We start from the raw sequence: 16,356 nt of genomic DNA, 5'->3' as shown, positions 1-16,356 counted from the left end.
GGTAGGTGTTTCGCGCTGCTAGAAAGTCCTTCTTATATAGGTAAGCTTCTTGCATAGAAGTCTCTTTTAGGTCGTCTATATAAGAAGAGGAGTAAATATTTCTATTTGTTATAATTAACTAAAATAGTGGTTTTGTGTAGATTAAAAATAGGATTAGAGAAGCGGGGCTGCCTTGGGGCGTACTAGTGTTTACCTCCTGTAGATCTTCTACTTGGCCATCAAAGGATAGCTCTAGTAGTCTGTTTTCTAGGAAGGATTTAGTCCAGGATAGCAGGCAGCAAACAAGCGACATACTTACTACGCGAACAAGCGGCCGAGCCTTCTCCTGCAACCAGCTGAGATCTGCGAAACATGATTGGTGGGCCTCACCATGCACATGGCTGACCCTCCCAGGCCCGAGATCCTTTGAGAATCTTTGACGAGCCGCTACTTGGTTGGTGCAGGGCTGTCTCCCCTTGGCACTGACACTGGCACTGGTGTAGCAGGAGAGGGGGAAGCTCATACGGCGATAGAGCCACAGTCACGACTTCAGTCCGTACTATGCATTTCCGAGTTCGTAAGTAGCATCGTGAGGGTGTTACGGAGAGCTTGTGCTGGCGATGATACCCCCGGAAAACGCGTGAAAGGAGGTCTGGAGGCTGACTTCCCACGTACAATGTGAGCAGGCCGAGAAACGGTCGTCTTTCAGATGGTATTGCATATAGCGTGCGAAAGACTTGTTGAACCTATTAAACCGTATAGTTCATTCGTACCCGTGACCTCAGCGCTCGACACCCAGCTCCTCCAGCAGCGCCTCAACATCGCTCTTCACGTCGTTGACATACAGCCACGAGAGCTTTGTCTTGCCCCCCTCGCTTCCATCGTCGTCCCACCTCAGCTCCTCAGGAATCTTTGCCTTCTCTTCGTTGGACATTCGCATCGAAAGCACCTGCAGCGTCAGCGTGAGTACCTTTTCCATTCTCTTTTGCCGGTAGTCGTTCCACGCCTTCAGTGCGTCTGTCAATGCGACTTTGCCGTCGGCGTTTGCTAGCATCAAACCAAGACTATATCCGTCTTCAAAGGCTTGGTTGGCGCCCTGGCCTATGGATGGTGGAATGCCGTGTGCGGCGTCTCCGAGCATGATGACCCGCCCGGTGGATGAGTACCAGCGCTCCATTTTGGGGACGCTGTCGAACTGCCAGATGGACAGGGAATGCGTGTCTGGGCTCCTGACTTGAGCTTGTACCGACTGGACGAGTGGAGACCATTCTTCCGTGCTGCGCTGAATCATCTCCATAAGCTTCTCTTTATCATTTGCCAATGCATCCCAGCCCGCTCGATCCTGATTCGGGTACTTGTATTGTCGCCCTGCAAACATCTCGTGTCCTCCGTCGTTCTGCGGCGCCATGATGAAGGAACCCAGTTTGTGCTGAATCGAGGCCGGAAGCGGAAAGTCCGGGGTCAGCAGAGAGAGGTTGGCCGTGGGGAAAGCATACGTGATGCCAAAGACGCCGGAGTATGTAGGATGCACATCCGGATACATGTACGCGCGCACCTTGGAATGCACACCGTCCGCGCCAATCAAGAGGTCTGCTTTCTCCTGCGTGCCATCTGCGAACTGGAAACACACGCCCGACTCGTCTTCCGTCACCACCTTTTCAAACTTGCGCTCATAGTGAATTTCCATGCCGGCTTCTTTGACCAGGCTTCTTAGTTCGCGGATCAAAACCTGCCGTGAAAGACGAATCGCGTCGTACCCGTAGATGTCTTCGCGTCCAAACCAGTACTCGCCTGTGTACTCGAGGTCAGGGTCAGCCAGGAATGTGATGACCTGGGCGCCAAAGCCCCGGGACTTGACGCGGGAATAGACACCGAGAGCATCCAGGACGCACAGAGCGTTGGGCTGCAGCATGATGGCGCCACCTAAGTCGTAATCAGGGTCTCGCAGTTCATAGAATGTTGGGTCGTAGCCATGTTGCTTGAAGACAAGACCGAGTGTGAGTCCTCCAAGGCCAGCGCCAATGATGGCTACGGATGGAGCGGGTGCTAAGGAGCCCATGGTGGCGAGTGAATGTAATGACTGAACGAAGCTGAAGTTTCTCTCTGAATTCTCGCTGCTTAAAAGTAGAAATTGTGTACGGTCTGGAGGCGAACTATCGGAACTTGCATACTGGTCGGCGCACGGCTGCCGAGTCGGAGGCTCGGTACCGGTACAGCGTTTGCCGGTCCGCAGCGTGTATGGGCATGATGGGTATCATGCGGGGATATGCAGGTGATCCTAGTCTATCTTACCAGTTTCTGTGTAGAGTAAACTAGGCTGAAACTATGCCTGAGGCGAGGCGAGTGTGGATATGCGCACTTCCATGCATGCGAGCGTGATGTTGGGTACAATTTTTTCTGGTGGAGCATTACCGCTGCCATCGTTCCTGAAGCAGCACATTCAGTGGCTTGCTTTTGAGGCAGTGCAATGGTTCTCACATTTCAACCCAGATGCTTCTGACGTTATCTTTTGTGTATAGAACTAGTATTGTGGTAAAGAGAAGCGTGTATTTGGAGTGTTTGTGGAACAGGAAGGCGATCCTGCAACTCTCTATAGACGAAAAACTCCATTTTGAAACCAACAGGTGATAGGCGCTTGTCAAGTTTGTCAAGAATTCTAATAAGGGGTACCCTACTTCGATTTGCGTAAACAGACAAAATCAGTGCATAGTTTTCCAGTGGAGTAGAGGCATTGAAATGTCAAATCATACTTCCAGATAATCCCAACGGGGTTTCGAGGAAAACACAGTAGCAATCTCGTCAGGAATCATCGAAACCAGTTTTATATGCCGTGAAATAAATAAGCCATACTTAAAAAACAAAAACCTCCTTCAAGAACTCCAACTGCCCTCCCAACACCTTATCAAGACTAACATTAGCCAAAAAGTCTGCATGCCCTTTCCCCTTGACAATCTCATGCCTCTTCAGCTTCGAATTCATACTTTCAAAGATCTTCCGCTGCAGCTCCGGCGCCACAATCTCATCCTTCTCGGGGGTCAAAATCATGACCGGAGTAGGACTAACAGATTCAAAAATGTGCATTGGCTTCCACTTTGCATGGCGATAGAAGCTCTGGACCGTCATGCGGTCCTTGAAGTTTGGCGCCAGTTTCTTCGCGTTGTGGACCCACGCGGGGAGATGTGCTTTCTGCTCATCGGTGAGATCAACCAGGTACTTGAACATGAGGAGGTGCTCGCCGTTCTGGTTCAACAATGGAATGTAGTCAGGGGCGCTGCCCCGAAGCTGGTTTGCGCGATCCGCGATTGCGAGAGCGACAATGGCTTCTTGGTCGGCGGGGTTGAGACACCAGTTTGGCATTAGGCCTTGGGCGATGACGGCGGCAATGCGCTTGTCGAATGCGGCGGCTTCGAGAGCTATGCCGGAGCTGTAGAAGAATCCCCATACGGCGATGCGGGTTGGGTCGACCCAGCCCTCGTTTTGTAGGAACTATGTATATTATTCTTAGAATCTGGAATGCTCATAGTATGGAAGATGGTGCTTACCGTGACAGCATCATGGTTGTCTTCTGCCATCTTCTGTGGGTCGAGATCGTTTCGAGGCATGCCATCGCTCAGACCTAGAGTACGAGCGTCATAGGCCAGAGCCGTTACGCCATGCTTTCCAAACCATTCTGCAACATCAAGTGCGAATATTTCCTTGGGGCAGTTGAACTAGAAACAAGTCAGCCCTGGTTATATTGTTCATATGTATCGAGATTGACTTACGGCACCGTTGACAATGATAGCAGGACCGCCCTTGGGACCGAGAAACATGCATCCACGTAGAGTCAGGCCATCAATAGTCTTGAACTCGAATTCTTTTCTGTTCTCCGCCATGGCGAGATTGGGACTGATGAACAGCACACTCAGTTTTCGATATGGCGCTTTCGAAAAAATTAATCAATGGATAAATACAGTGAGCTTGAGGGCCCAAGAATACCAGTAAGAAGGTAAGCCTTGGGTTCTATGAGAGCAAGGCGGATGGTGTTTCCAGTCAAATATGTGAAAGAGCCCCAGCGATAGAAGCTCTCGCGGCTAGGGTTGATTGCTCTCGGCCCTCTACGGCCTCTTGGAACTCATTACCGCGTGGCTTTGCATCAGCGAGCAGGACCACATACTTGGGCACCGACTCCGTGACCAACTGCGTTTCCGAGATTTTCAGTCGGTGATGGTGGGTCCAGGCTACGAAGGAGTCGGAGGCTGGGCTGGCTCACTTTCTCCGGTCCGACGCCGACCGGTTGTCCATGCCACGCCCAACTCACCAATTACCACGGAAAATGCACTTTACATGTGAAAAACATGGAAAATACTGAATTTGATTGCCTAAAAATAATGAAAACATGTTTCTACTTTGATCGTGATAAATTGGCGTGTGAGCGAGGTGCCAAGACCTGTTGCAATGCTTCACGTGACTTTGCAACCAATAGTACGTCTGAGTGCATCTCTAAACACGTTTCTACAGCCCGTTATTGTGCTGAAAAGGGGCACAGTTTTGGCTATTATGATGATACACCGTTACGCTGTTCTTCTCGTAGCACTGTTCCAGCATTGTCAAGTATGTAAATGGATAGTTCAGCTATTCTAACTTAAGATAGTGATTCCTAACATCCTACTACATATCTTGCCAATAGCTACGGTATCTCTAAAAATAACCAATATCAACATCTCTATGCAATTTGCCCTCCGCAAAACAACTTAATATGCAGCTCAAGCTGCAAGAAGTTTTGCTCCAGCATGTACCGTTAGTGTTTAAAACATCAACTAGAGACAAATTATAAGTAACCAAATCATAAGGAAAAAATCAATTAAGAAGCTAATCATAATTTACTATCATCTACAGTTTCTTAGCGATGATCAATGCCTGACCGAAACTGGTCAGCGCCTTGACTTCCTTTAGCTCTAACCCAGCACGCTCCAAAAGCTCACGGTAGTCTGCGCGGGACCTTCCCTTAGCTCCATGGCAAATGTGCGAAGAGAGGGCTACGGCCGGTGTGAACAAATCCGCCTCTAGAGGCCCACCTTCGTTCTCCCATCGTAGTCCTTGCACGTAGTCCGAAATGAGCAATACACTGTCAGGTCCCATGGCAGGAGTCTGAGCCGCGAGAATACGCACACAGTCCTCATCGTTCCAGTTGAGGAGACAGAACTGAATGCAATAGACACGGGCGTCTTTGACTGGCTGCTCAGTGAAGAAGTCGTGCACCATGCACTCGATCCCAGCCTCCTTAGCCTTGGTAGCCTTGTCAATGACAACAGCACGGTCCTGCAGAATAATCTTTCCGCCCAGCTTATGCGCTTTCTGCACCTCAAGACACTGGCCACCGTCGCCACCGCCGACATCGACGAAAACCACCTCGTTCACCTTGACATTACGCGCAAAGTCCTTATCGAAATCCACAGCGTTGATCCAACGCGCCATGATGGAGTGCAGGCCAGCCATGTAGCCGTAGAACGCCTCGTGGACCTCCGGCCGGGATTCGACCCAGTCGTAGAAGCTGTTGGTGGTGTGGTGCCCGACTTGGAAGGCCGTCTTCTGACCAGTTTGATCAGGCCCATTCTTGAGAAGACGGTGAAGAGCCCCAAAACCGGGTCCAACCATGTCGTGGAAGGTGGTTGAGGAGTGGACGAAAGATGGATCCGTCATGTTACGGGTGAGCTTCGTGGGCGCATAAAAGCCCTGGCGAGGCTCAATCGCGGAGCCCTCGTAGCAGTGGTAGTCCATGATGGAGCTAACAAGAGATCTGTCCAAACCACTGGTCTTAACAAGGTCGGACAAAGCTACTGGATTGACCTCGCTGCCTTTGACCAAGTTGGCGAGGATGCCATAGTCGTTGCTGATGCGTGCAGTGACCAGAGGTAGGTATGCGAAGATGACGCGTTCCGTGGTCTCGGGTGGTGTTTCCAAAGCGACCGAAGCAAGGCGAGTGAGGCGCTGAAGCTCTAGACGTTGGGTTTCGTCGACTCCTCGGCTTAGAGTCTCTGTACTTTGAACCAGCAGATTGAGCTGCTCAATGAGATAGTTGGAATCGGGTGATGCGTCTCCCATTGTAGCTGAGGTATGAAATGCTAAAAGAAAAGCGGTATTTGAATTGAATAGCTGAGTAGTGTTTGAATAGAAGCTTGCTTGTTAGTTCCTCCTGAAGGAAGTTGCAGAATTAAATATTGAGACGCTCTTTACAGGTATACACTTCAATCAGGATACGGTTAGCGTCGCCAAGACAATACTTACCAACTTATAGTTCGAACAGATAGCGGAAGTCTCGGGAGCGCCGGTTTCATGAGATCCTCTGCCAGATCTGTATCTCCGTCTGACCCGACTTCGCCTTTCACCCGCTTCCGCCAATAGTGCCGATAGTGGAAATTATGGTGTAGGGAACCGATCGGATCCGATCGGTGGTTCATCGGCGGATGCGGAATGCGTGCCATACTATATATGGGAGGCCTTGAATCCCACAACTCGGAACACTGACGGTTTTACCGTATGTGGCCTACGCTGCATCAATGACAGCGGCAGTTACGGTCCAAGTGTGGGGCGATGGAACTAGCGTAGGCTACCAAACACCCCGTAGTCTTCCAAATTAGGAAATTCGGGGACCTAGATTTCCCATCACCCCGAAAACCTCAAATCAAGAATTCATAAGATGACACATTAAAAAGACGTCCCGATTCTACAAGATTTGCCGACAAGTTTAATTCTTCTATATTTCGAATCTACATCGAACACAAACCAAGTTCTCACATACCTGAACTATCGTAATCATCATGGGTAGCTATCCAGAGACCAACCTCCTCTCCATCCCAGAGCCCATCGCCATTGTAGGAACCTCATGTCGGTTTCCAGGTGGTGCAGACTCTCCATCTAAACTATGGAGTCTCCTCAAGAACCCTCAAGACATTGTGCAAGAGATTCCTCCGAGTCGCTTCGACACGAAAGGGTTCTACAACAAAGACAGCCAACACCACGGTGTAAGTCGCTATATTCCACTATTTCCAGCTCAAATTCCGGGTTGATAATTAACTGGGTCATTCACAGAGCTTGAACGCACGACACGCATATCTTTTGCAAGATGATCCCCGAGCATTCGACCGCGACTTCTTCAACATCAGCCCCAAGGAAGCCGAGGCCATGGATCCCCAACAACGCTGTCTCCTCGAGACAGTCTATGAAGGCGTTGAATCGGCCGGATACTCGATACCCCAGCTGCAAGGCTCCGCGACAGGTGTCTTTGTAGGCGCCATGAGCTTCGACTACCAATTTGTTGCTATGCGAGGCTTCGATAGCTTGCCACAGTACCACGCAACCGGTACTTCCATGTCGATCCTGGCGAATCGCCTCTCCTACTTCTTTGACTGGAGAGGTCCGTCTGTAGCTTGAGATACGGCCTGCTCTTCATCTCTTGTGGCACTGCATCAAGCTGTTCTTGCGCTGCGGAACGGTGATGTTAGTATGGCTGTTGCTGCCGGCGCTAATCTTATTCTCGGGCCTGAGCCGTTTATCGCCCTGTCAAACGTATGTTGAACTGTAAAGCTATTAATATACATCAAAGCTGACGAAGGAATTGAAGTTAAACATGCTGTCACCCAACGGCCGTTCATACATGTGGGATTCATCCGGCGACGGCTACACACGAGGCGAAGGCTTCGCTGCCGTTATTCTCAAGACTCTTAGTCAAGCCCTAGCCGACGGTGACCACATTGAATGTATCATCCGTGAGACTGGCGTAAACTCGGATGGGCGGACTCCGGGTAAATGTTCCAACCCTTGTAGTTGTGACAGCATCTGACTCTACTGTAGGCATCACCATGCCGAGCGCAACAGCGCAGGCTCGGCTTATCCGAGAGACATACCAAAGGTGTGGGCTAGACATAAACAGTCCACTTGATCGCCCACAGTACTTTGAGGCCCATGGTACCGGCACACCGGCAGGAGATCGTAAGTGCTTATACAGTCCATCATCGCTTGCTCAATTGAGACGCTGACGTGCGCAGCTATCGAGGCCCGAGCTATACATGAAGCTTTCTTTTCTCATAGTCCGGAACCCCATGACGACCAGGCACCACTCTACGTCGGCTCCATCAAGACTGTTCTTGGCCACACTGAAGGCACTGCCGGCCTCGCTGGAGTCCTTAAGGCATCTCTGGCAGTTCAGAACGGTTCAATTCCAGGAAATCTCCATTTTAAAAACCTGAATCCCAAGATCTGGCCTTTCTACGACAAACTGCGCGTCCCCACCACATTAACGTCATGGCCTAGCCTTCCAGACGGCCAGCCTCACCGCGTCAGCGTCAACAGCTTTGGCTTTGGAGGAACCAACGCGCACGCCATTATCGAAAGCTGGGATGAGAAGCCCGAGCGGTGTCCTTTGAGAACTGCAGAACATGGCGGACTTGTTGTGTTATCTGCCAATTCCGCACAGGCATTGGCAGCAAAGGCTACGTCGCTGGCTGCATACCTTCGAAAGCACCCTGATACAGATATCGACCGGCTCTCACGCACCATGTTCCAGCGCGCTGATTTCCTATACCGAGCCGCCTTTGCAGCCACGTCGACTGCCCAACTTGCAGAGAAACTTGAAGCACGAACTGAGATGTTGAAAAAGACTTCCCGCATTGCGGCAATTCCTAACCACTTGCCGCCCCGCATCCTTGGTGTCTTTACCGGGCAAGGCGCGCAGTGGGCTACTATGGGCAGGGAACTGTACGATGCATCGCCTGTGTTCCGCAAATCCATGGACCGGCTGCAGCGAAGCCTTGACACGCTTCCTCATGGCGAACGCCCAGACTGGACTCTTATCGACGAGCTTTCGCTGTCCAAAGAGACGTCTCGTATTGGTCAAGCCGCCATCTCGCAGCCACTGTGTACTGCTTTGCAGATCGCTCTCATCGATGTCTTGCACGTCATCGGCATCTCCTTTGCTGCCGTTGTTGGCCACTCTTCTGGAGAGATTGCCTGTGCCTATGCAGCAGGGTACCTAGATGCACAGGACGCCATCCGCGTTGCTTATTACCGGGGATTCCACTCACACCTCTCCAAGGGCCCCGACGAGAAACGCGGCAAAATGATGGCTGTGGGACTGAGTCTCGAGCAAGCGTCAGCCTTCTGTAGTGAGTTCGGGTCTGCGCTCAAAGTGGCTGCTAGCAACTCTCCCACCAGTTGCACACTGGCCGGCGATGCGGACGCCATTGATGAAGCCAAAGAGCGGCTAGAGCAGGAAAAGACTTTTGCTCGTGTGCTAGCTGTAGACACCGCATACCATTCTCATCACATGCTTCCCTGCGCCGAACCCTATCTACAGTCGCTACGCAACTGTGGAGTCCGAGCTCTCAGGGGTCCAAAGCGATGTGCTTGGTACTCCAGTGTCTGGGGCCCCAATGGACGCAGCCGCTCTTTCGATAGCAAAGATAGCATGGAGTTGCTCGAAGGCCAGTACTGGGTCGATAACCTAACCAACACGGTCCAGTTCTCGCAAGCAGTATACCGAGCTATTTCCGAAGAGCCCTTCATCATGGACCTCGCACTGGAAGTTGGACCCCACCCTGCTCTCAAGGGACCCAGCTCTGAAGTCATGAAGTCGCTGACTGGGGTTTCCGTTCCATATAGCGGTATTTTGAAACGCGGAGAGAATGCCGTCGAAGCGTTTGCCGATGCTCTAGGACTCATCTGGACGTCTTTCCCATCTCAGAACCCTATCGTCACGTTCGATGGGATGCATCGCGCCTTGCCACAAGCTGGACCAAAGAAGCCTAGCATCCTGAAGAACTTGCCAGGTTACCCATGGGACCATGATAGCCTCATCTGGCGTGAATCGAGGGCTTCTCGCGTGTTCCGCTCTCAGAACCAGCCAAGACACGAGCTCCTCGGTCACCCTGTAACGTTGGGCGAACATAGCAGGCGAGAGGTACACTGGCGCCAGATCTTCAAGCTGGGCGAGCTTCCTTGGGTGACTGGTCATAATATCCAAGGCGAAGTACTTTTCCCAGCCACGGGGTACCTCACAATGGCGTACGAAGCCGCTATACGCCTTGTAGACAATGAGACAGCGCTGCGCCTCGTCGAGTTGCACGATGTGGAGATTGTTCGCGCTATGGGTTTGCCAGAAGATTCCCCCGGCCTCGAGGTTCTCTTCACTGTGTCCGTTACAGGCCAGTCTGACGACTGCGTCACGGCAAAAGTGGCTTGCTACAGCGGCAACGTCAACGTAGCCAAGCTGGATAGTCCTCTTCATGGACTCACAGCTCATTTCTCAGCTGGCGTTAGACTTTGGCTCGGTGAACCCAGCAATAGTTCCCTACCTGGCCGCAACAGACCCCTGCTCCCCATGAATACCCTCGATATGGAGCAGTTCTACTCCTACCTGTCGAAGGTAGGATACAACTACGCGCTGCCTTTCAGAGCAACCAGTGTGGACCGCCATCTCAACCACGCGGTCGTGACGCTTCCATCGCCTCCAGAGACGTCTTCGTCTATTCGTGATGTTACGCATCCCGTAGTCCTCGACACTGCGATTCAAGGAGTCTTGGCCGCATTTTCTTTCCCTGAAGACGGCCGCCTGGACACTGTGTATCTCCCCACACGCATCGACTGCGTCCGCATCAACACATCGTCAACATATAATAGCCCCTTGATGGCAGACAGCGTCTTGACATCGACCGAAGCAAAGGCACTCAAGGGCGACATCGAGGTGTTCAGCGAGAGCGACGCAGCCGTCCACGTGCAAATGCGTGGCGTCCACTACACTGCGCTGAACCAAAACAAAGACCGATGGCTGTACGCAAGCGAGAACTGGGTGCGCGATGCAATCCACGGTATTGAGCCGAGCCAGATGACCAAGCTTTCTCCTGAAGCCGAGGCGTTTGAGAAGCTCCTGACACGCATAGCGTATTTCTATCTGCGCAAGCTCCGCGATCAGATCAAGCCGTCGGAGCTATTGCTCATGAGCAAGCACCGACGCCACATGATGAAGTGGGTCAGAGAGCATCTGTTTCCCCAGATCGAGGCAGGCCAGCGTCCAGATGTCGAAGTGGAATGGGTAAACGACACCCTGGAGGATGTCGAGCGGTGGAGCGCTAGTTACCTTGCAGCTGGCAACAACGACATGCAACTGCTTCATGCCGTCGGGAAGAATCTGCCTGCTATTGCCCGCGGAACGAAGCCTGCGCTACAGGTGTTGCTGACCGACGACATGCTGGACCGTCTGTACGTCGAAGGCACTGGAATCGCGGATGCTAACCTCGACTTTGCCCTGTTGGTGCAGCAGATTGCACACCGCTACCCGCGCATGAATGTCATCGAGGTGGGTGCCGGAACAGGCGGTACCACGCGAGCGGTGCTGTCCTCTTTGGGCGATCAGTATGCGTCGTACACTTATACCGACATCTCAGCCGGATTTTTCGAGCCTGCAAAGGCAAAATTCAGCCAGCACGGCGGAAAGCTCAAGTTCAAAACACTCAACATTGAAAAGGACCCCATGGGCCAAGGCTTTGATGAAGGCTCGTTTGACATGGTTATTGCTTCAAATTGTCTCCACGCTACTCGCAGTCTCCAGGAAACACTGCGCCACTGCCGCCGCTTGCTCCGGCCCGGAGGCTACTTAGTCCTGCTGGAAATCACTCGCGACCATCTCCCTATGTAATTGATCATGGGCACGCTGCCTGGATGGTTCCTGGGTGCAGACGAAGGGCGAGTCTGGGCTCCTACCATCAGTAGTGAGGAGTGGGACGCGTTGCTCAAGGCAAACAGGTTCTCTGGAGTAACTGCAAGCTCGACGCCTTCTTATTGCTCTGTGATAATGTCGCAGGCAGTTGATGATACCTTCCAGCTACTCCAGGGGCCGCTCTCTGTCACTTCTCAGCAGCAGCCGTTGGCATCCAGAGGACCGGTATTGGTTGTTGGTGGTAACAAGTCAGGACTTGGTGCCAGGTCTCAGGAAATACTTGCTTCTCACGGTGCATCATACCTGCATGAGCTTGAGGGCATCGAGGTGCCGAGTGGAGCAGTCGTTCTCTGTCTATCTGACTTGGACAACCCCATCTTTAGTGTCATGACAGAGGCTGCGTTCCAGGGTATACAAACAATCTTCCGGAACGCAAGCATTGTTCTGTGGGTGACGTCTGGAGCGGCTTCGGGCAAAAATCCAATGGCGAACGTAACGGTCGGATTAGGACGAACACTGCTTGCCGAATGCAGTGACTTGAGACTCCAGTTCCTTGACGCGGAAGAGCCTGATTCACTCACTCCGGAATTGCTGGCGACTCTTCTCCTTCGACTTGGCGCAACGGACCAGTCCAACTCCGATGATATCCTCTGGAATCATGAGCCTCATCTTGCACTGAGAGACGGCGCGTTCTACGTACCCAGAGTGCTGCGCCTAGACAGCTTGAACCGCCGCGCTAGTGCGAAGAACCGAAAGCTCACCCAGAGTACCAGTCTTGAGCTCTCTGATACTGGCGTCGAGATGTCTCAACAAGACGGAGCCTTGGAGCTGTTCGATTACCCTGTCGGCGATTGTAGGCCAAGCGAGATTCGTGTACAGGTCATGGCATCATCCATCCATGCTTTTACACTCGATCGCCCGGCGCCCGTTTACTTCTGGATTGGTCACGATGTCCATTCTAAAGACAGAGTCATGGGCTTTTCGGAATTCAACCGCTCCATAATCACGGCTACGGAAGATCAGATCTTTTACCGTGGAGACAATGTCAGCACACAAGACAAGCGGGATTCAGATGCTGAGCAGCTGCACCGATTCATCGTACAAGCGATGGCTGCATCTCTTCTCGGTAATTTTGAGGCACCCATCTGGGTACACGGCGCTCCAAACCACTTCAAGCCGGCCATTACTCGTGCTGCCCACGAAGCCAATGTCTCAGTGTCCCTGACGACATCAGATATTGCAAGCGCTCAAGACGAGGGTTTCATCCACCCGTACATCAGCAAGCGAGATCTTCAGTCACTTGTCCCAAGATGCGTCAAAACACTGATCAACCTGGAGGCCGCGCAAAACGAGGATCTCTCGAAGCTAATGCGAGATTCCCTGCCTTCTTCTACCAAGGTAATCCAGGGTGATGATCTGACGATTCCGATCAGGTGCGAGAAGCTGCGCGAGCTAGCCCAGGTTATTGGTCATGACGAAATCAAGGGCGCAAGTCACGCAGACCATGTCACATCCATTGGAGAGCTGACAGAAGACAAAGTCAAAGCATTGAGCCAAGGGGCTGTCATAGACTGGCGCACTACCGATAGCGTCACCACGACTGTTCGACCTCTGGATCAAAGCGGGCTCTTCGATGCCAACAAGACCTACATCCTTTTCGGCATGACAGGGGACGTCGGCATATCTGTTGCTGCATGGATGGTTGACCACGGCGCTCGAAACGTAGTGCTGGGTAGCCGAAACCCTAGGGTACCAGAGGGCGTCATTGAATACATGGCTCGAAAAGGAGCCAACCTGTGCGCAGTCAAGGTCGACGTGACCAAGAAGGAAGAGCTGCGAGAAGCGTGTGCCAACATCAAGGCAACCATGCCGCCGATTGCGGGTGTCATCAATGGCGCCATGGTTCTCCGAGACCGTCTTTTCGCCCACATGTCCTGGGACGACTTTGAAGCTGTCCTGGCGCCAAAGGTCGCTGGAACTCAGAACCTGGACGAGATTTTCAGCAACGAACAAGATGCGCTGGATTTCTTCATTGTTCTTTCGTCGGCAACATCGCTGGTAGGCATCATAGGCCAGTCTGCCTACAGCGCAGCGAACCATTTTATGTCGAGTCTGGTGCGCCAGCGACATGCTCGTGGTCTAGCTGGTTCCGTTGTGGCAATCGGGTTCCTGACGGGCTTGGGCTACATTTTCCGCTCGGAAAAGGAGCATCTCGATGCTATTGAGAGGTCTCTCCTCCCATAACTGGGCAGACAAGCCGAGACAGACCTGCACGACATGCTCGCGGAGGCGGTTGTGTGCGGTCGACCCAACTCTGGTCAGCCGTCTGAGCTCATCACCGCCATCAAGACAACATTCCCGGATGCGTGGCACGAAGACCCACGCCTCTCATGCTACCTTGTACAGGATAGCGTGGAAGAAGGCACTGATGCCAAAGAAGTCGAGGGCAATGCCAAGGTCGAAGCTCAATTGGCATCGGCCGAGGATCCAAAGCAGTGCTTGACGATTCTGATAAAGTGCTTCAGCGTGGCGCTGGGCAACATGCTCCAGCTCGACCCGGCTCAGATAGCAGTCGACGTCCCTGTTGTCGATCACGGCGTTGACTCTCTGGTCTCGGTCCGTATCCGCGAATGGTTCCTCAAAGAGCTCGGCGTCGACGTGCCGGTACTAAAGCTCATGTCGACCAACCACTCCCTGTCGCGCGTATGCGAGGATGCACTAGCAGGATGGCGGAAGCTTCGTGCAGGGCCCCCAACAGCGTCCCAGACAGAGGCCAAGGACAACGAGCCTCGCCGCGACCCAGAAAAGGACTGGAAAAAGGAGGTGGCCGAGCTCATTAGCGGAATCCGAGGCCTCATCCCGCGAGGCACTGATGCAATGGCGAGCACCGAGCCGCCTCGGACAAACGCTCGCCGGGTCGTTGTTACAGGATGTACAGGGTTCCTGGGCACTCACCTGCTGCGCCATCTGGTCGCCGATGCGAGTGTCGCTGAGGTACATTGTCTGTGTATCCGCTCACGCCATGTACGCGTCCAGGACGCCAAAATCCGTGAATACGCCGGCGACCTAGCCAAGCCGCTGTTGGGACTCTCTGCTACCGACTTCAAGCGCCTCAGTCAGACAGCAGACGTGATCATCCACCTGGGTGCCGATGTCAACCATCTCAAGTCGTACGAGGCGATGCGTGCTGCCAATGTGGTCTCGACACAGACACTGCTTGCCATGGCGATGCCGCGCAGCGTCCCCGTGCACTACATCTCATCCTCGTCGGTGGCCATGCTGCAGAAGGGAACTTCGGAACTCGCAGAAGTGGCGCCCTCGAGCATCTCACCGCCACGTGACGTCGATTCGTTGATGAAGAGCGCCGTGGGTTACGCCGCCAGCAAATGGGTGGGTGGGATGCTGCTTGAAAACGTCGAGGGCCCTCCAACGGTGGTGCATCGCTTTCCCAACATCATGGGCCATGATGCCCCTGAAGAGATTCCCTTGGTAGCTCTCGATCGCTACTGCACCAAGATGCGGGCCGTACCAGCGCTGGATCCCCGCTTGTGGATCGGCCAGCTCGATGTCATCGATGTTGGCCAGGTTGTCCCGGACTTTGTGGAAATGGCGTGGAGCCTGGATTCCCGTGAATCATTCGCCGTACACAACTACTGCAGCAATAACAGTTACTTGCTTTCGGATCTTGCGGGAATGTACAGAGAGAGACTCGGGGCCAATGTTGAGGTTCTGCCGACGCCTGAGTGGATGCGCAGGGCCATCGCGATGGGTATGCCCAAGGGTGTTGAAGCCACATTTGTGGGCCATGACGAAGTGTTTGTGTCGCCTGTTTTGCGCAAGGGTCCGGCCAAGAAATAGATTGTGGATCATAGCAGCAGGTTAATCGAGATTTTTTGAAATTTTTTGTATTGCAAAGTTGTGGTGCTGTGAACAGTAGGATATGTGGGTAACTACTTAGCTAGCAACTAGCACGACTTTTGAGATGAAAGATGATGTTATCACGTGTTCATCAAACTGTCTGCCTTTGTCCATAGTGTAATGTCTTCTTATCGTTTCAAAAGACATGGAGTCTTTCAAGTTTGAGTTGAATTGGCTTTAACTCTGACACTAGGTGATAACTGGGTATTCGACGGTGGGTAGGGGTAGGGTAAGGGTAGAGTAGGGGTGGTCCAAGCTTGGGTAGGGTAGGGGTAGGGTTGCCAAGAAATGGGTAGAGGTAACGTGCAGGGTCAGTAACGTGTTTTATCAGTAAGCGGCCCACATCAGTAAGTGGCCCACCCCACCAAACCTGACGCGATACTCTCCACAACCACCACTATGCCGCGACAACAACGCTCTGTACAGACTTCTCGTGAAGGTAGAGTTCTTCTAGCATCTCGCGCGCTTCAAGAAAAACGTGTTGTAAGCCAGCGCCAAGCTGCTATGCTATACGACGCTCCACGAACAACGCTCCGACGACGCCTCCGCGGTACCAAGCCACGATTAGAGACAGCCTCCGTCAATCGCAAGCTATCAGCTGTCGAAGAGCAGTCTCTTGTTCAATGGATCATAGAGCTAGATCGACGAGGCTTTCCGCCCCATATTATCGACGTGCGACGGATGGCAGACGCTCTACTCGCTGCGCGTGGCCAAGATCCACTCCACAGCCTATTGGCAGATGACTGGGTAGTCGCGTTTTATCCAGA

At 52.7% G+C, this 16,356-nt stretch overlaps 4 protein-coding genes across 4 annotated transcripts; 1 reads left to right on the top strand and 3 right to left on the bottom strand.

The window, feature by feature from the left end:
* Nucleotides 1-760: 760 nt before the first annotated feature.
* Nucleotides 761-2,038, bottom strand: SETTUDRAFT_161302 (uncharacterized protein; the record flags this gene model as incomplete). The annotated part of the gene is made up of 1 exon (XM_008027840.1): nucleotides 761-2,038. The coding sequence occupies one exon, from the start codon at nucleotides 2,036-2,038 to the stop codon at nucleotides 761-763; it is 1,278 nt and encodes a 425-aa protein (XP_008026031.1).
* A 791-nt stretch (nucleotides 2,039-2,829) lies between these two features.
* SETTUDRAFT_39556 (uncharacterized protein) lies at nucleotides 2,830-3,854 on the bottom strand (the record flags this gene model as incomplete). Its single annotated transcript, XM_008027721.1, has 3 exons — nucleotides 2,830-3,465; nucleotides 3,522-3,689; nucleotides 3,744-3,854. The coding sequence occupies 3 exons, from the start codon at nucleotides 3,852-3,854 to the stop codon at nucleotides 2,830-2,832; spliced, it is 915 nt and encodes a 304-aa protein (XP_008025912.1).
* Nucleotides 3,855-4,851: 997 nt separating this feature from the next.
* Nucleotides 4,852-6,063, bottom strand: SETTUDRAFT_28437 (uncharacterized protein; the record flags this gene model as incomplete). Its single annotated transcript, XM_008027707.1, has 1 exon — nucleotides 4,852-6,063. One exon carries the CDS (start codon nucleotides 6,061-6,063, stop codon nucleotides 4,852-4,854), a length of 1,212 nt encoding a protein of 403 aa, XP_008025898.1.
* Nucleotides 6,064-6,779: 716 nt separating this feature from the next.
* On the top strand, nucleotides 6,780-15,529 carry SETTUDRAFT_39554 (uncharacterized protein; the record flags this gene model as incomplete). The annotated part of the gene is made up of 8 exons (XM_008027720.1): nucleotides 6,780-6,983; nucleotides 7,051-7,375; nucleotides 7,433-7,527; nucleotides 7,565-7,763; nucleotides 7,813-7,950; nucleotides 8,007-11,646; nucleotides 11,725-13,899; nucleotides 13,924-15,529. The coding sequence occupies 8 exons, from the start codon at nucleotides 6,780-6,782 to the stop codon at nucleotides 15,527-15,529; spliced, it is 8,382 nt and encodes a 2,793-aa protein (XP_008025911.1).
* Nucleotides 15,530-16,356: the final 827 nt, after the last annotated feature.

The sequence above is a fragment of the Exserohilum turcica genome, assembly GCF_000359705.1.
Source record: "Exserohilum turcica Et28A unplaced genomic scaffold SETTUscaffold_20, whole genome shotgun sequence".
Taxonomy (NCBI): domain Eukaryota; kingdom Fungi; phylum Ascomycota; class Dothideomycetes; order Pleosporales; family Pleosporaceae; genus Exserohilum; species Exserohilum turcicum.
This window is presented reverse-complemented; position numbering and strand designations above follow the sequence as displayed.